Genomic DNA, 25,899 nt, shown 5'->3' on the forward strand with positions numbered 1-25,899 from the left:
ACACACGCATTCCACACCCCACCCCCACAGGGAGTGCAGTCAGTGCCCGGTGTCGAGTCGGTCGGACCCACAGTTGTCCAGAACCGCCACAAAGGCCTCTGCCCGGGCCCACAGTTGACGTCACAAGGCCAGACTCCATATTTGGGCATGCCTAAATACAGGTTCGTCCCACCGACTTCTGACATCATTCTGACTCCATATTTGGGCATGCCTGACAAAGAACTCCATATATGGGCATAAAAGGGGATACCGCGGCGCTGACATCACGATGTCAGCTGTGGCCCGGGCAGAGGCATTTTGTGTCGGTACTGGACAACCGTGGGTCCGACCGACTCGACACAGGGCACTGACTGCACTCCCTGTGGGGGTGTGGAACGTGTGTGTCGAAGTAGGTGGGGCGAACGGTTCTCAAGTTACGTGGATTACAGATGTACAGATGTACACACACAGAGACTTGGTGCATTTATAGTTAGATAAGACACACTATTGTAATTGTCGATAGCGATTGGTGTCAGAAAAATATTTAAATTATTTAAACAGTAGCCTATTCAAATAATAGCTTGCTGAATGATCAATTAGAATAATTACCAACATCATTAATGTCAACTGTAGAGAAGCCTATATAGTTAGGTATGTTCATTGTTTAGTTTTTGTGTTGTCTTCTTTAGCTGCGAGGGTCGATTAGATGGCAAGAAACGAGCTTCTGCTGACATTGTTCAAGCATTGAAGAACCAAGAAAGGCAACTGTTACATGTACACAGGATTGTAACAGCAACTTTAATAGATGGAGGATTAAATGTCTTGACGTCTTTGACCAATGTGATGACAGACAGCAGTTATAATGCCTCATGAATCAGTGAACAGGCTCTGACCAATGTGATGACAGTAGCCCCGATGCCTCATGAATCGGTAAACATTCCTTAAATGACTCCCCGTCGCACCAATGGGGGGATCCCAGGGGCGGTTCTTTGGAGTCAGTACACCAGTCATCCAGGCGTTGGGAAAATGATGGAGCGCTGAGAGCGGTGTGTGTATATGTTGTGTGTATATCGGACTGGACTAGTTGGCTGCTGGAATTTACACCCGGGGGTTGGAATACTTTTGTGTTTACTTTTTGAAACGGAGTCAGAAGATCAATATCGTCTCTGAAGATTAGGAGCTGAATCTCTACTTGGGGATCACTTTCCAAACCAACTCTTTCCTCCTTGTCTCTTGGATGATGATGATGGCTAGCCACTGCTGCTAACTGTATGTATCGGTGCTGGTACTACTGCAAACAAGGTGATCACTAGCTAGCCAGTGGGCTAGGCTAGCACCGCTAGTCGGTAGTTTCCTCCTAGCAGCTCGGGAAGCAGCAGGCAACAGTCTGTTCACTGTCGATCATCATGATTCGTGGCAGATGATGCGCTGGATGTCGCGGAAAAGGTGAGCGTTACAAACGTGCCCAGCTATCTCACATGTTGACACGTTAGCTTAGCAACTGAATCATTAGTGTTCTGCCGAACTCCGTGGCCTATCGATTCGTGTGTCCCAGGAGGTGTCGCTGTTTTGCGGTTTTTGCGGCAAATCCGTGCGTGTCCAAAGTTCAGAGAAACTGCTGATATTTGAGGTTTTTAGGTTCAGATTACGAAAGAATTCGTTTTTGTTTTAATGCTTCTTTCACACAACATGAAGATCTAACTTGCATATAATGTGATTTATCTAGGATACTTTTTACATAACTCGATAGGTCACCAAGTTCGCTGTAACACCGTGAAGCGGCGTATAAAACGTTATCCCTTCACAACGGCCCCGGCTACTCCTTGGATTCAGCCTAACATTGCACAGAAAATTAAATGTAATAGGAAATTACTCATCTGCATAAGATAAAACACTCGTTACACTTGAATTAAGTTAACGGGGTGGCGGTGGGTGTCACGGTAATAGCCTCAGTGTTATGTATCCATTTGTGACTCCGAGAGTGTGGCTACACTACTGTACACATGCAGATGGTTCATTTGGTTACATCTGTGCACTCTTGAGTTAACCAACGCCAGCAAATAGACATCACCCCCCGGTGTGTTGGCACCAGGAGAAGTGCTGCTGGACAAGTCCTGCACGATATGAGTTCATTATAATAGAAATAACAAGCCATAAAGGCGGTTACATAAGCTGAGGCATGTGCTCATATTGAAAGGCTTTTATGCTGTAAAAACGACAGCAGCGTTATGATCTCTCTTCTCTATCGTGATTCGTGAAACGTTTTTGGAGACAGACTGTCCTTTTAAATAAGTTACCGTTCATAACCCGCAATGTCAGGACACCACAGCCCCACTCACTGTGTGTTTGTGTTCTTTTCAGGCTGTCCGACATAAAGGAGTATTGTATGCAGAGGATTATCCGGTGAAACGATGGAGTGATTTTCTTTACTATCACCATGCACGCTGTCAAGTCCCCCCGCCACCTCGGCAGAGATTTTGTTTCATTTGGGCTCAACATCGGACAGTTTGTGATGAGCACCACCCCGCTGGAAGGGTCTACTGGCGTTTATATTTAATGTGTTTCTGGTGGAACATTAACGATGTACCTACGCGGGTGGAACAGATTCGGAGACATATAAACAATTAACACTGAGTGTGTGACTTCGCGTGGAGGGAAGGAGGACGGGACAGGTATATTGTGCTATATATCCTAAAGAAAGAAAGGATAAAAAAAACAACCCTCTCCGGTTCCCCAAGAAGAAACATGGCTTCGGTTTGGAAACGCTTGCAACGTGTGGGGAAACACGCGTCCAAATTCCAGTTCGTGGCTTCGTATCAAGAGCTGATGGTGGAATGCACAAAGAAATGGTGAGTTTTTGGGACACAACACTCTACCACAGCGCTGTCATGTCTTGTAGCGCCCTGAAAACTCTATCAGTCAGGAGGGAAGGAAGGAAGGAATGTCGCTCCTCGCTCTGTTGTGCTGGAATGCTGTGCTGGCCGCGGTCTTTGACGTCTCTGCTGTCCATAATTTACACACAGTCTCCGGGGTGTGCGGGCATGTCTGCAAGCTGGGAGGGGCCCTGCTGTGCTCGCAGCCTCATGAAATTGCTATGTTAGGATTTTCTTCCTTGCAGTGATTCTCAGCCTTTTTTAATTTCAAGGACCCCCGTTTGGTATTGTCCACAGGCTCCCATTTCTACTGTATATAATGATTTAGAATCTCTGGGACCCCTATATCTACAATGTAAAATCCTCAGTGTTCATTTAAGTATTTAACTCTTAAACCATTTGGTTCCATTTGTACACAGAGGCTGTTCTACCTGAAATGAGGTGCCCATTGAGGTACTGCCAGCCCAGGTGTACAAATTGTACTGTACACTCTTGAGTTACATACCCTTTTTGCTGAGGTCCTTGATGCAGGGACCTTAAGGGTACATTTTGACCCTTGGTGGTCTCACATTGAGAGAACCAGTGCTCTTTTGCACAAATTCTCAATTTGTTTAATTGGCTGCTTAGCCTGTGATCAAATGTGATTTTTACCCGAGTGATGTAAAGTCAAGTGATGTAAAGTCCACATATTTGAGGGTGTAGGTTCAAGGTTGTTAGGAAAGCAGGGGGTGTTTGCACCAAGTAGGAATGTGTATGTTTGGCCTGTTAAACTGTGATCATCAGATGTGTGTTTCTGCCTGAGAATGCCAAAGTCACTGAATGTGTAGAACATGGTGGCACTGAATGGACTGGGTATAGTTCATTCTTTGCACAAATTCAGAATTTGTTTGGTTTGAGACTGATCAACTATGTTTCTACTTGAGTGTCAAATAATAATTTGTACCAAGTCAAGTCAGATGGGTGAGGCTTTAATCGATGTTTGAGCTAATCCAGAATTAGTTTGCTTTGTGATAATGTGGCTTTACCTGACCATGCTGATATTCAATGTGTAGAAAGGAAAGTGATCAATTGTGTTAGACGTAGTACCCGTGACAGTGGGAAAACACTTGGCCTATACCATGGTACAAGCTACAATTTAACCAGCTCCAAAACTCCGGCTGTCTCTGTTGAAGACTAACCTCGCCTCACCAGGCTTTCCACCACCTCGGAGGAAAGCCTGGTCTCTGTTTCAAAAGTCTGTATGATCCTGTCGGGAGCGGATGATATCGTTACGTCATGTTGTAGTATTGTTTTGTAGTCGACAGGCAGGAACAACAGGCGGCAACTTCCTTTTCCCTCAAACCGATTTTTCTCAATAACAGCTCTCGTAGCCTGTAGCTTTTATTGAGAAAATGAAATGAAATGGTGCCCAGGCTAGTTGAAGACTCTTTGTCATTGCCTCACCTTTGTCAGAAAAGTGTGAACTCAAAGACTAGTTTACTGACAGATAATAGTTGAGAATGGGATTTATTTTTCATCCATCCATTCCATCCATCAATACAGGTGTACAAACGACAAAATGTCGGTGTGATATGGTCCGCAAGACTGCGCATAGTGCGCAATAACATCAATACAATATAAACACTAAGAATAATATGAATAGTACTGTATACAATACTACATACAGCAATAGAGAATGTGCAGAAGAATTTGGGGCTATAATAGAATAAAAAAAAGTCAAATGTCATATGGTAATTCTATAATTATGCTTATTAACATCAAGTATAATTCCTATGTACATCTGTGTAGTAAGTAGTCATGTAACTTGTGTTCTGTAAAGCTTCAAAAGATATAGATCAAGTGCCACACAAAGTGTGTACCGTCACAGTTGAAGGATGAGTTGTACCCACACAATGTGCCTTTTTACCTGCAGGTATGTGTCCTGTAGAGGGGAATGAGTGGTAGAAGATGGATGTAGCCTGGGGGCATGTATTCTCAGTAGCATACTCGTGGCATGACTAACACACACACACACACACACACACACACACACACATGCACCTCTAACCTAAACAGTGGTTCGGCAGTAGGACAGATGTTAACGTGTTGAGGAATGGAATGATAAAAATGTACGTCTGTTCTCAGTACAAGGGGTGGGTGGGCTCAGTCCTCAGTCAGTCAGTACTGTGCTCTATTGTGCAATCTGAGGCAAGTCCCTGGTATGTTTGTGAATGGTAAAGAAGGTGGAGTCTATTACCAAATTATGAATCCTATAGCGTTAATGTAAGTATTTAACTCTTAAACCATTTGGTTCCATTTGTACACAGAGGCTGTTCTACCTGAAATGAGGTGCCAATTGAGGTACTGCCAGCCCAGGTGTACAAATTGTACTGTACACTCTTGAGTTGCATACCCTTTTTGCTAAGGTCCTTGATGCAGGGACCTTTACATTTTGACCCTTGGTGGTCTCAATCTGAGGCAAGTCCCTGGTATGTTTGTGAATGGTAAAGAAGGTGGAGTCTATTCCCAAATTATGAATCCTATGGTCTCACAGAAGGGAAGACTCGCAGAAAGGAAACCATTTTGTAGACTAGAAAAAGTGCTCCTCCTAAGGATGTGAAAATCGCACTGAATTTCTTCAGGTGATGGGGCAATGCAGGCACCGCGGAGCTCATTTCACCGCGTGGCCCGTTGTGGCCCGTTTGAGGTCCTCAGCGATGTGTGTATGAGGAGGAATTTACATCACTGACCCTCTCTACTTCAAAGCTGTCGATGTAGAAGATAGGAGTGCTCTCTCCTCTGCCTCCTGTAGTCCACGATTCAGATCCTTGATCTTGTTGATGTTGAGAACGAGCTTGTTTTCCTGACAATGTGTCTGTGATCGTCCCTCATGATTATACAATATGGCCATACTTGATGATGACGTTATGTTAGATTCATTCATTGGGTGTTCCAGGGGTTAATCTTTGAATAATCTTTGAACACTAGTGACCTAGGCCGGTGGTAAGAACCAACAATCTGGCTATCTATCTAATAATTTAGCAAACTGTGTGTGTGTGTGTGTGTGTGTGTGTGTGTGTGTGTGTGTGTGTGTGTGTGTGTGTGTGTGTGTGTGTGTGTGTGTGTGTGTGTGTGTGTGTGTGTGTGTGTGTGTGTGTGTGTGTGTGTGTGTGTGTGTGTGTGTGTGTGTGTGTGTGTGTGTGTGTGTGTGTGTGTGTCCACTTCCGCATAGAGCAAAGCGCCTCCTCACAACGCACGGACAGCCTCACGGAACCTAGCGCCGCACAGCCCTGTCCTCCAACCTCAATCTGCCCCGCATTACACACGGCAAACATTCTAACAATCATCTTAATTATATTAATTTGCGTCAAAAACAACTCATCTCCCCGGGAATCACGTGTCACCAGTGAAATGTATTTTGGGACGCCAACAGATTAATACTGGGACACAGTTTTCCGCACAACATTCCCCTTGCACCTCCCCTTTTCCACACCGCCCCCAGTCAGGCATGATCTACCAGGCTTTCCTCTCGACACCACACTGTCCGCTCCCTCCTCTACCACCTCCTTCGCCGTGCCGTACACAGGCTACATGCACGCTGAAAGCCTGGACACTGACAACGACAGGTTACAGCCCTGCGCGCACACAGCGTGGCTGCGTGACACACTGAACAGCTCCATCATAACGGAATGCTTATCTGTCGGGGACTCGGGGTGGCCAAATGGAGACGTTTTCTTAACCGCCTACCGTTAGCACGCAACAGATCATAACATATGAATACTACAATCCGCGGAAGACAGATCCCGTGCCGTCAGAACAACACAATGACAAAAATACATAGACAGATGCAATGACCAACGCTGGCTCAGTAGCTCACGAACGACACATTCCGAAATCACACAAAACATCTCATTCTTACCCTGATTATATAAAGAACAAACTACAACTTGCTTTGCAGCCCAAAAAGCCAACCTCCGCGTTCACCGTTTAATAGCTTATATCAGACGGTGATATAATGGCATGGCTGTGCAAAAGTCAGCAATACATTCATGCAGGACATGATGTAGCGAGGCTGTTAACACAGTGGTCAGAAATCTGATGGGGCTGAAGTTGGTGTGTGTGTGTGTGTGTGTGTGTGTGTGTTCATATGTCTGTGCATGTCTCAAAGCATGTTTGGGAATGTTGGCAGAGAAGCTTTGCCATGTGTGTATGTTCATAGACAGGCTGTCTGCGTATGAGTGTTGATGTGGGGTCTCTGACTGGCTTTCTGTCATGTTGCTTATATGTGTTATAACAAGTGCAACAAGAATAAAAGCCAGCTTGTGTGTGTTACTTAAGTTAAAATTCCTCAAATTTTGAAACACATACGATACGGCTCAGCCTCAGTGTCTTTGAGTGAAAGCTGCAGTATTACTTTGTGTGTGAGAATTGTTTTGATATTGCGTGCGTGCGTGCGTGCGTGCGTGTGTGCGTGCGTGCGTGCGCGTGCAGCGGGGTCTGTCAGTCCAGTAGGTTATTGTTGCGATGGAACGTTTCCATCAGTGCTGAGTGGAAACAGTCTCCAGAGCTCAAATGGATCCTGCAGTTCGAAAACCTCTGGGCTGAAATTTGTGAAAACCAGCAGCACTTTTTATTGCTGGAAAAGGGTCGCTGGTTGTGTGTGTGCGTGTGACAGCAAAATCACACTGAAACATTGACTGTACCAAGCTAATTTATGTCACTCACTGTCTGATTTCCTCGCATGCACACATGCATGCACACACACACACACACACACACTTACACATACTGTGTGTGTGTGAGAGAGAGAGAGGAAATCAGACTGTGAGTGACATAAAATATCCTGGTACAGCCAGTGTTGCAGTGTAATTTTGCTGTTGATTTGACTGTAACAAGTAGTAACTCAGGAAACAGTCTTTAACGGTTAAAGATGTATTAGGCGAAATATAGGCTACCCACTGCCTGGAGCAACAATGTCTTGTTGTGCAGTTGCAGTAAAAGCTATTTTTAATGGGCCTATGTTTAGTACCTGCCTGGCTGTGTGCATAGTAGATATCTACACAGTATGTATACATGCCTGCATGTGCTTTCTGGGTATTTGAGTGATTCTCAGGCCTGGGGTGTGATTAGTAGGTTCATGACACCTTCTCAATGACCCACTGGTGCTGACCCCTTTCATCCACCAAACCCCTGAACATGTCTGCTGTCATGGTCTCTGCAAAATAGTCTCTGCATTTTTCCAATTTCCACATTCTCTCATGCACCCCCTTTTTTCTACGTACAGTAGTATGTTTTATGCGTGCATTGAGCAGTCAAGTAAAACGTTTTCTCTCCTTTTGAGTTGAACATTATGTTTCACTAGTACGGATCTCTGCTGAAGAGCAGAGGACACTTCACAAGTGGAGTGTGTCTGTGAGAGACACACTCCAGTCCACACTTGAGAGGGCTTTTGTCTGCCGTGTTCAGAAAAAAGGTGTCTTATACAGAGCAGATTAGGAAACCTATTAAGCATGGAGTTTGACCCATGTTTTTTAACCCTGCTACTAGTGGTGCACAGAAAACACAATGGCAATGCAGTCCATACTAGTTTGATTTATGTTATGTATCAAAATGGTGAACAGGACCGACCGAGCATGAGCATCAGCATTCTTTTTTTTTTGTAGTAAAAAAATTAAACAAACACAATGACAATGTTGGTCAGTTTCCGTTCTGCACTTTGGTCTAAAAAGAACATACTGTAACTCAAACTACTGGTTAGCTTGTCATTGTGTTTGTCTGTGCACGGTTGAACCACAGTCATTGCGCCTACAGGTTTTGCCACCATTAGGGAACAATTGCCACGTGCACACAAATATGTTAACATAATATTGTGGGCAATACCCACAATATATTGCCATGAACCCTATAGCTATTTGAGTGACCCCATGACCTATCTAACTTCTAGCGCCACTGTCAAGCCAGAATATGTAATTATACGACCACAATGCAAAGCTGTGGCTGAATTATACTGTATTGGTGATGTGGTTTGACTTTGCGCAATTCCAAATGCATCAGTTGTATCCGAAACAAAAGACAAACGGAGATCGTTTTCATCTTAAATGTTCCTAAAAAGCGATTGAGTCAGCAAAAACAAAATACCCGGAATCCCATCTTGTTTAACACAGCGTTTCCTGACCAGCCCATGCCCCCTCCCTTCCTTCTTTCTCATATTTGTCTCCACCAGGCCGAAGGCATGGGGAGAGAGTATGTTTTGCACTGTGTGTGTGTGTGTGTGTGTGTGTGTGTGTGTGTGTGTGTGTGTGTGTGTGTGTGTGTGTGTGTGTGTGTGTGTGTGTGTGTGTGTGTGTGTGTGTGTGTGTGTGTGTGTGTGTGTGTGTGTGTGTGTGTGTGTGTGTGTGTGTGTGTGTGTGTGTGTGTGTGTGTGTGTGTGGATTCGTTAAGGTTCATTGTGTGTGTGTGTATGTGCACGTGTGCGTGTGACTAGATAAAGGCTGATTGAAAGGCCTGTATGAATATGGCTGTGTGAGTATGTGTGCGTGCGTGCGTGCGTGCGTGCGTCCGTCCGTTACCAGCTAATCTCCGGCACCGTTGGCCCGATCCATGCCAAACTTTGCACACACACTCCCTGGATGCCAACGACGAACCTCTGCCCCAAATATTCCTCAACGGCCTGTTATAGCGCCACCATGAGGCCGATTTTGGCAAAACACATTTCTGTAGATTACTCGTACACATTTTATCCATACATCACACAATTCGGTATACACTATCTCCATAGTCATGTGATCAACACGGATTTGCACCATTTCCCATCTTTCTTCCTGATTGGCTAAGATTCGCTTCCAAAGCTCACATGATTGGTCCGTTTCGAACAAAATGCCACAAATCACAAACACAGTGTGCAATTTCCGTGAAATTATACACGCACATTTCCACTAGGCTGAGGACGACATGACACAATTTTTTTTCCAAACCAGCCTCATGGTGGCGCTATAACAGGGCAATTCCTGTTTTTACCTATAACTGCATCGTTCTGTGTACAACTTTGTATGAGCACTCCCTGGAAAAACATTTTCCCTGCATCCCTCCACATCTGCCGGTTATAGCGCCACCATGAGGCCAATTTCTGCAAAACACATTGTTTATATTAGTCGCACAGATTTCATCCAAATCTCATGCAAATCGGTATACATGATCTCTGTAGTCATGTGATCAAGACGAGTCTTTTTGATTTCTCAGATTCTACACTGATTGGCTAAGATTGCCTTCCAAAGTCTTCAGGAGTGGCCCGTTTTGTACAAAATGCTGCACATGTCCTGCTCATCCAGAATTCTATCCTCAGAGATGCTATGAGTGATCTGACTCTGCATTTCCTCAACACAATGAAGGAAATTGTTGCAAAAAACAAACAAACATCACACACACTCCTATCCTCCTGGTGGAGACCTGTGCCCAGAAGGGCACTTTTTCTAGTTGTGATCTCTTTCTTCTTGGGCTGGGCTGTAATAGCAGATAATTGTGTGTGTGTGTGAGACTTGCTGCTCAGCTGTTTCTGACCCCGTTCACCGGCGCTGCTTTGATGTGCTGAGTCGGCGGGTAGAGAAGAGACGGCATCTTCATCCAGGCTAAATCGGCTGTATGTTTGATGATAAGGCCGCCTTATGCATGCATACAATATATGCACACATTTTCTCACTGTCTACTCTTACACTGTCTCTCTCATTATAACTCACTCATGCCCTCTCTCTGTTTCTCTACCCCTCTCTCTTCTCTCTCTCTCACACCTTTTAGCACCTCTTATTTTGGCAGCGCTTTGTACATCTTCCCAAGTGAGCCACGAGAAGTGGAATCGCGGGAAAAAATAAATTGTGCACGGGACATTTTTCAAATTGACTTAATGGAGTCAGTGAAAACACGCAAATTGGCACACATTATCTCTGGGGGTCATGTGATCAAGATGTGTCCTATCCTCCTATAAAATGAAGAAACCTGAACTTGCACGTGGGCATTGACCATTGCTATTTTAACTGAAGAGAGTGATATAAAAAACAATTGACAAAATCGGCCTCCTGGTGGCGCTATAAAAGGCTGATTGTGAGTGTGTGTGCACATGCCGTTTCACATGGATTGGGCCAACGGTGCCGTAGATTAAACACACACACACACGCGCGCGCGTCAAGGGTATGGGCACAACACTCTCGGAAGTAGCACAGAGGCACCATTGAATACAGTGTAACCGTAGCTGGTGAGACAGAGCCATAGCTAATCCAGGCTGTTATGCACACCGCTCACTGCCACACGACAAGACTGGAGATGTTGGGGAGTTCTGAGGAAGAGCTTTTGTTCTGAACCACTGTCTGGGCAACAACCCTGGGCGCTCGGTGTCAGTCACTTGACAGAGAGGAGCACTGGAGTAGATGCTGCAGTGCCCTGCACCTCATTCTCTCTCTCGCTCGCTCTCGCTTTCTCTCTCTCACGTCTGCACCAACTCACTGCACTTAAAGGGATAGTTCAGATTTTTTGAACTTAAGTTGTATGAAATACTTGCCATTAATATAGTGGTTGCAACTGTATTAATTGATTGCCCGAGTCCCATGGTGGGAGTTCTGCTCTGGTTTTGGTCAATATTAAGTAGTTCCGGTCATTTTGTGGGGGGCACTGGGGCCACGCAGTAAAAGTAAATGAATCCACAAAACGAAAGTAATTTGTATTGCTGACCTATTTCTAAAATATTAGCGCGACTTTCGTTCAACTTTGACCCCTCTATCACATGGAACTATTTTTTGGGCGTAGTGATATGGACACAAAAAACATAGTTCTGTGTGATAGAGGGGTAAAAAAAGAACGGAAGTTGCACTAATATTTTAGAAATAGGTCAACAATACAAATGACGTTAGTTTTGTGGATTCATTTACTTTTACTGCGTGGCCCCAGTGCCCCCCACAAAATGACCGGAACTACTTGATATTTCACCAAAACCAGAGCAGAACTCCCACCACAGGACTCGGGCAATCAATTAATACAGTTGCAACCACTATATTAATGGCAAGTATTTCATACAACTTAAGTTCAAAAAATCTGAACTAACCCTTTAACCCATTTTGGGCGGGAACCCCTTTTGGTGTTTTAAACATTGTTATAATTTAGCTATTGAAAAATAGCAGATCTACAAGCTCATAGCGCGCCACCGAGTGGCGCGCTATGAGCTTGTAGGTCTGCTATTTTTGAAAAATCGTGAAAATATTTATTTCAGAAAACTGGAGGATTTAGAAGATTTTTTTTAAATTTTGAGGTCAGGCCTAAATGGGTTAACACCTTCACTTAGTACACACACACACACACACACACACACACACACACTCACACTCACACTCACACTCACACTCACACACAGTCACGTATGCCCATTGTATTCCTCTTTGCCTCTCTTGCACACGCACACAAACGCACACAGCCTTAATGGTCACAGCTCGACAGTTGACACCTGTAATCATTTCTGAATTATGTTGTGATTGTTTAACATTGAAATAACACATTTTTAAAGGCACACACTGCATTAACTATAATATAGCTCGTTAGCTCAGGGGAGCAATGGCAGGAAGGACCTTTATTGTTGTTGTCTCTGAATAATGGCGTCAGCAAAATACATCAAAGGTGGCGGCAAATGAGTATGTATTAATGGACTGAAGCTATACTTTTTATTTCATGTTTCCATCATTTGTTTTTGTGAACGTTGACAATTCAGTTCAATTCAATTCATTTCTTTTTCTGAAAACGGTGTATGCCATGTGATGTCAGATCGATGGGTCAACCTTTAGTGGGTTGACCCATCGATCGACAATTTGTCACCTACAAGACCTTTGGCCGATGAGCTAAAGATAGTTTTATTAGTACACATTATGCAAATTAGAGACACAAATACAACACTTATTTACAACACACAACATTCGAGTTACATATACTGTGATGCTGGACTTGATGAATGAAAACAAGAGTGACTTCTTTCATTGTGTTTCTGATCTAATCCCTGTGTATTACCTTGATAATCTCCCCTGACATATCCCCTTTTTCGCTACTCTGTCTCATCCATTATTGTTCTTCCTCACACTGTCTGACTGTCATACTCCATCTTCTTAAACCAGGCCTATCATATATCATTTTCTGTTCTCTCTCTCTCTCTCTCTCTCTCTCTCGTTCTCTCTGAATCGCTCGGTATTTCTCTTGCTCTCTCTTACTGGCAATGCATCCATAGTTCCTCTCTCTTCCTCCCTTGTACTCCTGTGTAAATGGCAGATCTACAAGCTCACAGCGCATTGTGATGCAACACATTGTAAGCTTTTAGATCGGCTATTTCTGCAAATATCTTTGAAAGTATAAATGCAGTCATTTCTTTATATCTCTGCTGTTGGGAAGAAACCACCTATGAAACCACCTATGAAAAATATACATTTGTCAGGAAAGTAAACTTTATATTTTTTAAACAAAGCAATACTGCCTCATCAAAGTTGGTAGTGTGACTTTATATATTGTCAATTACTTGCATGAGAGGGGGAGATGTTGTGGAATTAGCTTAGCTGCTTTAGAAGACAGTTTGAGGGTCCAATGGAGTTAAGAGGTTTTGTCCAAAGCGCATTTTACTACTTTTCATTGGCTCAATATTTCTTTAACCAACACACAGACATAAAGGATGTTCAGTAGCACTGATTTATGTAAAACCAAAACCTCAAAAATGTAGTTTTCCTCCCGACAGCAACGAATGTATGTTTTGTCATATCTACCCTGTGCAATTTTGTTTTTGCAAAGTCTAAAAGGAAAACGGAAATGTATTTAATTTTTTTTACGTTCCAATGTTCCATGCCAAAAACACAAGGAACTAATGATTCGTGCGACAATAAATCGTCAAGTAAAATTTCATGAGCATCTTGACAGCCATATTCTTCACTCCAAAATGGTTTTGGTGAGCCAGGCCCATGCTGCTGTGTGATCAGGCCAGGGGGATGAGTGTACTATCATTAACCCCCCCACCACCACCCCACCCTCTTCTATCTCTCTGCCCCCCCACTGTTCTTAGTGATAGGTCTTTAAATGCCTTGCAGTAGAAAGCACTACTGCAGCTGTTCACCACTGCAATCAGGATGTACACTGTAAACACACACACGCATACACACACACGCACACATGCACATGCACACACACACACACACACACACACACGTGCGCGTGCACATATGCACACACACACAGAATCAATCACAGCAGCTGTGTAAAGAGACACAAACGCATTAATATACAGTAGTCTAGCAACACACACACACACACACACACACACACACACACACACACACACACACACACACACACAGATTGACAGGAGCCACAGTGGGCTTGTAAAGCAGTCAATGGGGTGTTACATGTGATGAGGGCAGTGCAGACTGATGGTGGTACAGTGCTGATCCTGTACCTGTCTGCTGCGGGCAGAGGGATTACCAACTGCATGCCGGTGTAATGCTGGAGCTGTGATGGATGAGGCTGCTGAGAGTCTATTCCACTAAAGCCTGATTTATACTTGGTTGCCTGTTGGTGTTGCATGCTGTAAATAGCAGATATACAAGCTCACAATCACGGGTGCCGAAATATGTGCACGGCTGCACGCACATGTTTTTTTTCTTTTATTTAGATAGATAGATAGATCTATCTATGTCTGTCTATCAGTCCCTCCTGGTACACACTACACACATCAAAAGTATGCTACCAGAATGTATTTTCCCTCCCTCGCTTGTGCCCTCTCTCTGTCTCTCTTGTTGACTGTTCCTCTCCACTCCCTTGAGTTGGTGCTGATATCTATCTGCAGTTGTGCACTGTGCGTAAACACACCACTTCACACACGGACTACGAACTGCTTTACAAAGCTGCCCAGTGTCAATAGCATATGCTCCATTGTTGTGGACCTGCTAATTATTATAGGTGCGTGTAGACACTGAGCTACTTTAACTTCAGTAGGTGGGCTATCAAATTAATGTAAATTTGGTCCGCAGTGCCCGCACAACAGCCGCATGTCGCGGGTGCTCGTAATAATTTGTCAAGGGTGTGCCGGCGAGTAGGCAGGCCGCAGGAACGGCGCCTATGCTCACAACCCTTTGTTTTGTTGTTGAAGGAACTGAATTGAGCGTAATGGTAAATCAATTCCTGTGCAAGAGATTAGACATTAACCCATTTTGGGCGGGAACCCCTTTTGGTGTTTTAAACATTGTTATAATTTAGCTATTGAAAAATAGCAGATCTACAAGCTCATAGCGCACCACCGAGTGGCGCGCTACGAGCTTGTAGGTCTGCTATTTTTGAAAGAATCGTGAAAATGTGGTGCAAATCCTGACAAAACTGTCAGGATTTAGAAAACATTTTATAAATGGATTAATTGCACTCTAGTAATGCTACCATACCATCATGCCTGTGTAATATAAGGCCACGGTCTCACTAAAAGGGAGAGACCGAGAAAGCAGATTGAGACACTACAGGCTGTTGCACTTTCTATGCGTGTATCCTGCTGCATAGGATGTCTCCCCTTGCAGCCTTTACAGCAAACCACACCCCACTGCCACAGTGCCACAATGACCCATGCAGAGTTTCCGCTCGGTTCAATTTGGTACCAGTCTGGGAGTATTTTGCAAATTAGGAAAATCCTGGTCATAAGCAACATATTCCAAATAAAGTCCGGTCAGTTGAATAAATAGCATATTGTTGGCTTATTACATGGCTTTAAAATTGTTTTGCTCTGGTTCTTCATGCCGGTGAAGCGAACTGCTGCTGACTTGAATTCAAATGGAAATGTGTGTCTGCTTCTCAAGATGTGCTTTTCAAAAGGGGCATGAGTAATCGAGTAATCCATTACATGTTGGAAATCTTGACAGTTGACACAGACTACTCTGTGTAGATGGTCCAAAATGAAATATGACTGGCGTGTTTGTGAAAAATGTCTATTCTGCTGTATTAACTCAGCTGTTCTGAGACATGTTCACTCAACTATGAGGGATTCCGGTAAACCAAGGAGCTGGCGGACATTAGGTGTGCTGGACATTATGTGTGCTGGCTTGCAGGAGATCAATGATGGTCAAAGACCGATGAAGTCTTCAGGTTGTCTGTCGGGTGGTGAAAGATTGCAGTTAGATTTACAGTAGAGAGAGAGATGGGGGAAGTTACAAAGTGGTGGTCAGACACAGGGGAGAACAATACATTACCGGCTCTGAGTAGGAGCAGGAAAGAAATAAGGAGAGGTTGCATGAAGACAGAAGAGAGGTGTAACATGATCTTATTTCTACCCAGTAGAATGAGAGGGCCAGTGGGGTGCCATCTTCTGGGAAAGGGCTGATAACTAAGAGTGTCCAGATGTTCCTGGGGGATGATGGAGCACAATGATGGAAAGAGGGACAGGTTGTATAATAATTGAGACGGAATGAAATTCAAATGTGGAAAGGAAAGTGAAATATGAGGAAGATTAGGAAGAGAGAAATTCCACTTGTGAGATGTAAGTAAACCCATTCACCACCTCTGCCTGAATGCCTGGGAGAGTGGCTGAAGTTGTAGACTTATCCTAGCCTGATTTCAGACTTGACATTTCCTCCACTCTAAGAGATTTCTAAGGGCGAGGGGATTTTATTTTACCTAACCAAAGATCCATATAGAGATAAATGCACCCAGTTCTGCCCTCCATGTGTAATTTGGGCCATTCATCAATCAAATAAACATGTTTATATTACTGAAGTATGGGGCACATTTCGAGTGTGCGACACAACGCAAGTGCCTGTCCTGTACTAATTTCTGGACTATAAAGCGCACCTGAATATAAGCCGCACCAGCTAAATTTAGGGGAAAAAACTAATGTGTACATACTAGAATTTCGCGGGCCTTCGGCCCGCTCATCCCAGAGTTGCGTTGGCCCGCGTTGCGATACAGAAGTCCACAGATACAGAAGTGCACAGTGACACGCGTTGTATGCAGCTGTTTTGTGTTGCAGCGCGCGTGTAGTGTTGTTATCCATATATGCGCCTCGGTTCGTCCCGTTTGTTCCACGCCAGGTGTCGACGCAGTCGTTGGCGCAAATTTCTTATTATTTTAACTGTGTATGTAATTGCGGCTAGTAGCACCCTATTGTTTTTAGGAGCACGATGAAAAGTTATGAAATAATGTGTTTGAGGGCCCTCCTATATACAGCTTTAGTCCCCACAGGTCTCAATATTTGCCATTGACAAAGAACAGAGAAATTAGGTCGAAATGCCGCTAAATATGACGTAAATTAAAATGTATTATATATATATGTTTTTTTAATTGAATGTAAATACTTTACTTATAAAAAAACCTGGCAACCCGCACCCCGCGGTCATTTTCCGCTAACCGGAGCGGTGCTCCCTAGCCTGCTGGAGGGGTTCACATCATCCCATGCAGCCTCGAGAGGAAAAAGAAGGCAAATAAATGCAGCCTTGAGGCTACCTCCCAATGTGGTGTTGTGGAGCTTGATCACCTCCTCGTCCTCCTTTTCTCCCCAAATTGGCAATGCCACATTTTTTTTTAGGAGCACGATGAAAAGTTATGAAATAATGTGTTTGAGGGCCCTCCTATATACAGCTTTAGTCCCCACACGTCTCAATATTTGCCATTGACAAAGAACAGAGAAATTGGGTCGAAATGCCGCTAAATATGACGTAAATTAAAAGGTATTATATATATATGTTTTTTTAATTGAATGTAAATACTTTACTTATAAAAAAACCTGGCAACCCGCACCCCGCGGTCATTTTCCGCTAACCGGAGCGGTGCTCCCTAGCCTGCTGGAGGGGTTCACATCATCCCATGCAGCCTCGAGAGGAAAAAGAAGGCAAATAAATGCAGCCTTGAGGCTACCTACCAATGTGGTGTTGTCGAGCTTGATCACCTCCTCGTCCTCCTTTTCTCCCCAAATTGGCAATGCCAATAAATGCAAAAGTTGCCTAGTGTGAATACTTCCACAGCCTAAGTAGTAAAGGAGAAAGTATCAGTCTTCTCCGAAATCGGTCAATGTTTGTCAACTCAGCACGTGTTGACAACGCATATTAGTAAACAGAAGCCGTATGTGTGTCACACCAAAAGTGGTGACCTATAGAATCCTGTACATAGAAGCATCACGCAATCGTCTCCCTCCCTGTGTGGGTCACGTGGTGGGCTCTGAGCAAATGGGAGAGAGAATGTAGTGTTGCCAGGTCCGCGTATTGTAAGCGAGTGGTAGTGTGTGTAAGTAGCGTGTTGAATGGCATTTTTTCGGTGCTTGTTTTCATAGACGTGGCAACAAATTAGGCGGGGGTGTCGGTGCTTGTGGCGTGTTTGTGTTTATTATTGATATTGATATTGTTTGCGAGTGTGGACGGGAGCCGGCTGTAGTGGCAGTGCGATGACAATTGTTACGCGGCTGGTGTCGAGTGTGGCCGTGCGGCGCGACATGAGGAGATAGGGAACCAACGACGCGGAGGGTAAGGCTGTGTCGTGTTAGTGTGTTGTTGCAGTGTGTGTTGCAGCGTGTTGCAGCGTGTCAGTGACGTAGTAGCTGGTGCCTTTTGTTCCTGTGCGTGCTTTTGGGCACATGTTTTCAATTGTAATATAGGATACAAGCCGCACTGGACTATAAGCCGCAGGTGTTTTAAGGACCGGCCATAGAGATAGATTTAGAAGGTCCCCTAGTGGCCGTTAGCTGTAAAAATCACACCTGTGTGAACTGAGTGGTGCAACTCCGTGTGGGGGTCCCTGGTGGGTCCCCGGAACTTCCAGACCCACAGGAACACGCCCAGGGTGCCAGCCCGGTTCCAGCAAGCCGCCCCACGTCTGAAACGGTCCCTGTAATTAGCAGGCAACAGTGCAACACTATCTCTCTCTCTCTGTTTCTAGCACAACAGCGCCACTTTGCCCCTACTGGTACTCTAAACATAGGGACATAGGTTGGGACATAAGGACATCCCAGTTGCTGTTCCTTGTAGTGGTTGCACCACTCAAAAAATCCATAGATTAGCCGCACCGTTGTATAGGCCGCAGGGTTCAAAGCATGGGAAACTAGAAAAAGTGCCCTTCTGGGCACAGGTCTCCACCAGGAGGATAGGACTGTGTAAGATGTTTGGCAAAATGTTTAGGAGTAATATAAACATGTTTGCCTTTGATGGCAATTGGATGACTTGAGGCATTTTGTTCCAAAAATGTGTTTTGCAAAAATCAACCTGTTGGTGGCACTATAACGGGCCAATGTGAAAAGGGTGGGATATATTCCTCAGCCTAGTAAGAAAATGTGTGAAAGATTTCACGTAAATTGCATGCTGCGTTCATGATTTGAGGCTTTTGTTCAAAACGGGGCAATCTTGCAAACTGTGAAAGCCAATTAGGATGGAATATGAAATATCGGACAGATCCGACTTGAGCACATGACCATAGAGATACTGTGTAACGATTTGTGAGATTTTTGGACAGAATCTGGAGGAGTAATATAAAAAAATGTGTTTTACAAAAGTCGGCCTCCTGGTGGCGCTATAAAAGGCAGATGCGGAAAATGCAGGTCAAAGGTTTGTCCTTGGCCTCTAGGGAGTGTGCATGCAACGTTTCACGCAGATCGGTGCAGTTTTAGGTAAAACATGTGAAAAGCTGCCTCATGGTGGCGCTATAACAGGCCGTTCTGGAAAATGTGGGGCAGAGGTTCATCGTTGGCATCCAGGGAGTGTGTGTGCAAAGTTTGGCATCGACCGGGTTAATGGTGCCGGAGTTTAGCTGGTAACAGACGGACGGAAGGACGGACGGACACACACACACACACGGACGGAGTGCAAAACATACTCTCTCCCCATGCCTTCGGCCTGGTGGAGACAAAAATTACGGTAGTTTAGATTTAGTTTAGATAGGGTTCTGAGAGCGCAACACAAACAAAACAAGACACAGCGAGGCCTATGGAGTGTGGACCATCCATCCTGCAGCAACTGCATCAGTGGAGGTCAACCAATCAGTGATAAAAGTAGCTCTGCCAATGAATGCTCATGGATGCAATGACAAATGGCTCACACAGAGAGAAGAAGGAACATGCATAACTATAGAAAACATTGCAAATACGGCTGGCTGTAATACCTTTGTTTTACCTTTGTGCTTTTGAGCTAGGCTCTTGTGTGTATTTGTGAGTGAAACAGGGTGTTGCTGAACAAATAAATAAAAGCATTATAGTCTTTCTGATTCTAATTGGTTCAACTGATTTGGCTGTATGCCAGGTCACTGACCGGTCCTGGTGCAGTGTCAAAGCCAGTGGTCCAGTCCAGTGCTGCATGTGGGAGAGGCATCGCTTTGAGCTCGTCTCCAGAGAGCTGCTGAGTTCACATCATAAATTGAAATGACAGCCTCATCCTCCCACACACACAACGTCCAAATGATAAAGAAGGAATGTAAGAGATCTAGTGAAAACCCAGACCCCGGGTAATGAAATATGCATACCATTCTGTGTGTTCGACTGTGTGTATCAGTGTATGTGAGCTGCTCTGGTCGTCGTAGCCTTTTGGGTTTACTTTAAAGCAGCAACATCTTGGATGCAGAAAGTATAATAAGGCTTTAACTCAGTGTCATTGACCCACTTGATTTATCAAGTTAATTTATTTGTATTGGCCACATACAGTTCAAGTACAAGTTGCAGTGTATACCATTGGTTCCCAAAGTGGGGTCCTTGAGGGAGTTCCAGGGGGTCTTCCAGCTAAATGATAGTTTGGAACCAAATGGACCCTTATGGGTCTGTAAATTTAACTCCGTGTACAAATGGAACCAAATGGACCGGGTCCATTTGGTTCCATTTGTACACTCTCAGAGCTTCACAGCTAGAAGGTGCTGAGTTCGATTCCCGCTGGGGACGTGTTCTCTCCTCCGTGTCATCAGTGCCCATACCCGAGGCGGGGTTGGCGAAAGGGCCTTTCTGTGTGGAGTTTGCATGTTCTCCCAATGTCCCCTAGGGTAGGTACCCTCACAAAAAACATGCAGTAATCCTGGTCTCTAAACTACCTCCCCCTGGCCAGCCGCCCCGGGCCAGACTGATGGAGGGGAAAGGAACTGGTCGGAATAACGTGTTCCTTACTTCCTTCCACACGCTACGTCCGGCCGGGGAAACTCCCCTGCCAGGTGAAAAAGAAGCAGCTTGGACTCCTCATGCATAGAAGGAAGCATGAGGTCAGTCCGCTGCCCCCCAGGTTGGCAGAGGAAGTGTAGCGCCCAGGATTTCATTAAATAATTGTCACTGGGTGAAAAAATGGGTTGCAAAATTGTGGGATGAAAATTATATATAGAGATAGAAATTCCATGAAATGGGAGTCCGTGGCCTGTTGCATGTCAAACTGGGAATCCTTGAAATGAAAATAGTTGAAAATCACTGCTAGAGCTCTAAAAATCTTGTGTGTGTGTGAAGTTGAAAGGTCAGTGTGCAGTCGCTCTGACATTATGTACTGTTCCATGTTGTCTCTGATAGCAGGAGAACATCAGCAGACTCTCCTCTCCTCTCCTGTCTTTCCTCTGGGTAACACCAGGGTTTGGTCGGGATGCTGCCATATCCGTTTTCAGATCCTTCCGCACACGCGCGCACACACATGCACACGCACACTTTCTTCCTCTTGCCTTCTGGATCCTCCCATTAGTTGTTCACGTTTCCATTTAGTTGTCATTTCTCTTCCTTTTTTGAGTGGTGCAACCACTCCCTTACGGAGCTATGTGTGTGGCTGGGTGGCTGGGTGGGTATGAGTACGGAAATAGCATGGTTGTTTTTCACCACCTGTGCGCAACCTAACACACACACACACACACACATATTAACTGTATATATGATGATGATTTCGGGTGTGCCAATACAGTACAGTAGAGGGTACAGTAGAGGGACACCCACACGGTAACTCTGTCATTTCTCAACTGTTTCGGACGTGGAGCGGCTCGCCGGAATCGGCCCGGCCCCCTGGGCGCATTTCTGGATGGTCCGTATGGTCCGGGGACCCCCCACAGAGTTGCACCACTCACTTCACACGGGTGTGATTTGTTTTATCTACTGTCTCACTCCTCTTTAATTATTTTCTACAAACTATTTTCACAGTTTGTTTCCCTGATGCCCTTTCAATCCGAAATCCAATAAATTTGTATTATTGTTCCAAATCATAGCAAGTCTCAAGACCATTTACCTAGAGAGCAGCAGCGACCCAACCTTTCCCTCCCTGCCTGAGTGAGAATTTGGCGACAGTGGCAAGGAAAAAATAATAATCCCGGAAAATACCTCTTTACCTCCCCCTACTGTACGAGTCTACGACTGACACTCTCACCATCTCTCTGACGTGCACGCACGCACGCACGCACGCACGCACGCACGCACGCACGCACGCACGCACGCAGGGACAGAGTCCATCAACATCAGTCCAGTCACCTCACCAGCAGAAAGTGAGACATTGTAGCTACTCATTCTGAAGGTTAGTTGGCGTGGATCCATGTCTGGAGTCTACTCTGGGGCCCTGCTGTCTGTCTGTGCTGCTGAGGCACTGTATGATTAGTACAGAAATATATGTCTACATCTATAGATATAATCCTATCCATATCGCCTTTGGCTTTCAAGGACTCTAAGTACTGTAACTGCTCTGTGTGGGATGGGACAGAGGGGTGGGGTTTGGGGGGGGCGTGTGCGTGTGTGTGTGTGTGTGTGTGTGTGTGTGTGTGTGTGTGTGTGTGTGTGTGTGTGTGTGTGTGTGTGTGTGTGTGTGTGTGTGTGTGTGTGTGTGTGTGTGTGTGTGTGTGTGTGTGTGTGTGTGTGTGTGTGTGTGTGTGTGTGTGTGTGTGTGTGTGTGTGTGTGTGTGTGTGTGTGTGTGTGTGTGTGTGTGCGTGAGCTTGGTCTCAATATCAGATCTCTATAGTGTTTCCTTCCTGCTGCCCACAGGAAACATCTAAAACCACAATGTCCTGACACACCCTCGTCTCAGACACGCACGCGCACACACATGCCCGCGCACACACATGCCCGCGCACACACATGCTCACCTCACACATGGGAGACCCCTGTTATTTAGCAGACTGGACAGGGAGAACTGATCACATGTTTGTGTTTGACACACACACACACACACACACACACACACTTGCCTGGGGTTTTCACTCAGCTTGCTCTGCGTTGCTGGGATTACTGTCTCTTCCTTCAACTTCCCTCTCTCTCTCCATCTCTCTAACACTGAGCGAGCTCTTCCCCCCTCCCTCTCTCTGTTTCTTGCTGTGTCCATACTCCATAGTTGGTCATAATCAATTTGCGCTGATGTCGGGGATGTTCATATCATCTATGGCAGTGGTTCTCAACCAGTGATCTGGGGACCACCAGTGGTCCTTGAGGGGGTTCCATGTGTAAACCAAATGGTCCCTTACGGGTCCATTTGGTTTTCATATTGCGCTCAAGAGTTAAATTTTTGTTAACCGTTTCCGTACATAGGACGTCGCCACACGTCCTAGGGGTCCCAATCGACGCGTACATCCGACGTGTGAGGACGTCTTAGCGCATCCTCAATGATACGGGGCGAGATAAGAATATTCGGATTTTTTTCCTTTTTTTATTTGTCAGTTCGCCTTTCGGCTACCGTATGCTACACTCTAGGCAATTGTTAGCTTACCATTGACTTAGGCGTTAGCGCGGCGGAAAGAATGACTCGTCTCTCTTAATCCAGGGCGCTCTCCGTGGTGTTGAACGGATCGATATACTGGCGCTTCATTTCTGCTCCTCATCCGTCTCTCCCGCAAAATATGAACGCTTTTTGGATCATATATCGTATAAACTAAAACGATCGCAATGTAAACTAGCTATGTAAAGTAAACTTTTTTTAGTGGATTGTTTCCGGGTCATGGGTTTCCGAGTAAAAGCGGCCATATTGTTCCGGCACCCCAGAGCTCCTATTTTGAAGGACTTCAGGCACTGATTGTGTTAAACATCTGCATTACTTAATTTTCAAGAAGTATACACAATTAGAGAATATAGAAGAATTGTTATTTTGATAAATTTTTGCCTGTTATCTCTCCTATGGCACCAATACCAACATCAATACAGCATGGAATTGTGAACAGAATATTCAAAGTTTGGCGTCTGAGAGGCTAAAACTCATCAAACGTTGGTCCGTGTCTCAAATGCAGAATAAGTAATGGCCCCTGATATGAGAGGTTGAAAACCACTGGTCTATGGGTGGGGTTGTATTCCCCCTGACAGCTTCACCGTATCCTGTCGGCCGCACCCCACAACTTACACAGCCCTGGGTTGTCCACCCAGCCTGGTGGAGATCTGCCTTGAGTCCCATTACTTTTTACCCATTACTAGTTTATAATGGAAGTTGCATAAGCAGTGATTCTCAAACCTTTAAATTCCAAAGACCCCCCCCCCCCTCCTTAACTCTTGACAGCATACAAGTGGACCAAATGGACCCGTTAGGGTTCATTTAGAGTTACAGACTTGTACGGGTCAATTTAGAACTCCCTAATGGAACCCATGGGAGTCCCTGGACCCCACTTTGAGAACTACTGGCATAAAGTCTTTCTCTAAAGGGCATGCTAAAGTTGTGTAACCCACTCAGTTTTTGACAAAAAGATCATTGTGAAGTTACAAAACTCCTAACAAGCCTTCACTCTCTCCTTTTCTCACATTCGCTCCCTCAGTTTTTCTCCCTTTCTCACAGCTGAGCTCACTGTACACTGGATAGCCTACATTTACAATGATAGCCTTTGAATTTTATTACACGAAATGCAGACTCAAAAGATTTATGTAATGTTGTTCAAAATATTCACTTGGGGTAGGCTAATTGGTGCGTCTTGCTTTTTTCTCACAAAATAAAAGCTTCATATTTTTCCCATTGAAAATACTTTGTGCCATCAGACTGTTGTTTATCCCTCTGCCTACTGTCCATTACACGCGTCTGTTTGGCTCTGTGATTCCCTCCGTCCGCTGCCCCCCCCCCCCCCCCCCCAGGTTGGCAGAGGAAGTGTAGCAAATGGACCCGTTAGGGTTCATTTAGAGTTACAGACTTGTACGGGTCAATTTAGAACTCCCTAATGGAACCCATGGGAGTCCCTGGACCCCACTTTGAGAACTACTGGCATAAAGTCTTTCTCTAAAGGGCATGCTAAAGTTGTGTAACCCACTCAGTTTTTGACAAAAAGATCATTGTGAAGTTACAAAACTCCTAACAAGCCTTCACTCTCTCCTTTTCTCACATTCGCTCCCTCAGTTTTTCTCCCTTTCTCACAGCTGAGCTCACTGTACACTGGATAGCCTACATTTACAATGATAGCCTTTGAATTTTATTACACGAAATGCAGACTCAAAAGATTTATGTAATGTTGTTCAAAATATTCACTTGGGGTAGGCTAATTGGTGCGTCTTGCTTTTTTCTCACAAAATAAAAGCTTCATATTTTTCCCATTGAAAATACTTTGTGCCATCAGACTGTTGTTTATCCCTCTGCCTACTGTCCATTACACGCGTCTGTTTGGCTCTGTGATTCCCTCCGTCCGCTGCCCCCCCCCCCCCCCCCCCCCCCCCCCCCCCCCCCAGGTTGGCAGAGGAAGTGTAGCGCCCAGGATTACATTTAAGCAATAAGCCACGAGAGGTCTCAGGTTATGGCTGGGGGCGTAGGCAGACCCGACGCGGAGCGGAGGGTCTTCTACCCCCCAGCCATTGTAAAATACCTGGTAAGCTGGGGCCTTGAGTGGCTTATTGCTTTTCTAAAACGGTTACAAACATATAGCAATATTAACCTAATACAACTATTAAATTCACAAAAGTAGCTACGCTTTGCGCCACCAGAGCGAGCCACATCACTTCCTTGTTTTGCTCGGCAAGTAAGCTATGTGACGGGAGAATAGCGCTTGATGTCTTTACGGGGCTGCCTGGAGCCACACATTCACAGTCATATGAGCCGGGCGGTGGTTAGACGCCCGCACGGCATGGGTTTGTAAGGTAATCAAGCGCTCCCCTTCCCCAGTACAGCTACAGAGATGCGGAATCGGGTGCGAATTATATAAAGTGATTGAAGGTGTGGG

The 25,899-nt window shown here is 45.0% G+C and overlaps 1 protein-coding gene across 5 annotated transcripts in view; it reads left to right on the forward strand.

Annotated features, from left to right (window-relative positions):
- The first annotated feature begins 890 nt into the window (after nt 1-890).
- ehbp1 (EH domain binding protein 1) overlaps nt 891-25,899 on the forward strand; it is a 220,170-nt gene continuing 195,161 nt past the window's right edge. The window contains exons 1-2 of one of the 5 annotated variants that reach the window (XM_079513278.1): nt 891-1,425; nt 2,341-2,828. In XM_079513278.1, the coding sequence (XP_079369404.1) occupies nt 2,725-2,828 (104 nt within the window). In that variant the 5' untranslated portion in view covers nt 891-1,425; nt 2,341-2,724. Of the gene's footprint in view, nt 1,426-1,801; nt 1,838-2,340; nt 2,829-25,899 lie in introns of those variants that run through there. The other 4 variants (XM_079513277.1, XM_079513275.1, XM_079513279.1 and 1 more) reach the window with 4 other exon arrangements.

The sequence above is a fragment of the Electrona antarctica genome (assembly GCF_951216825.1).
Source record: "Electrona antarctica genome assembly, chromosome: 10".
NCBI lineage: Eukaryota > Metazoa > Chordata > Actinopteri > Myctophiformes > Myctophidae > Electrona > Electrona antarctica.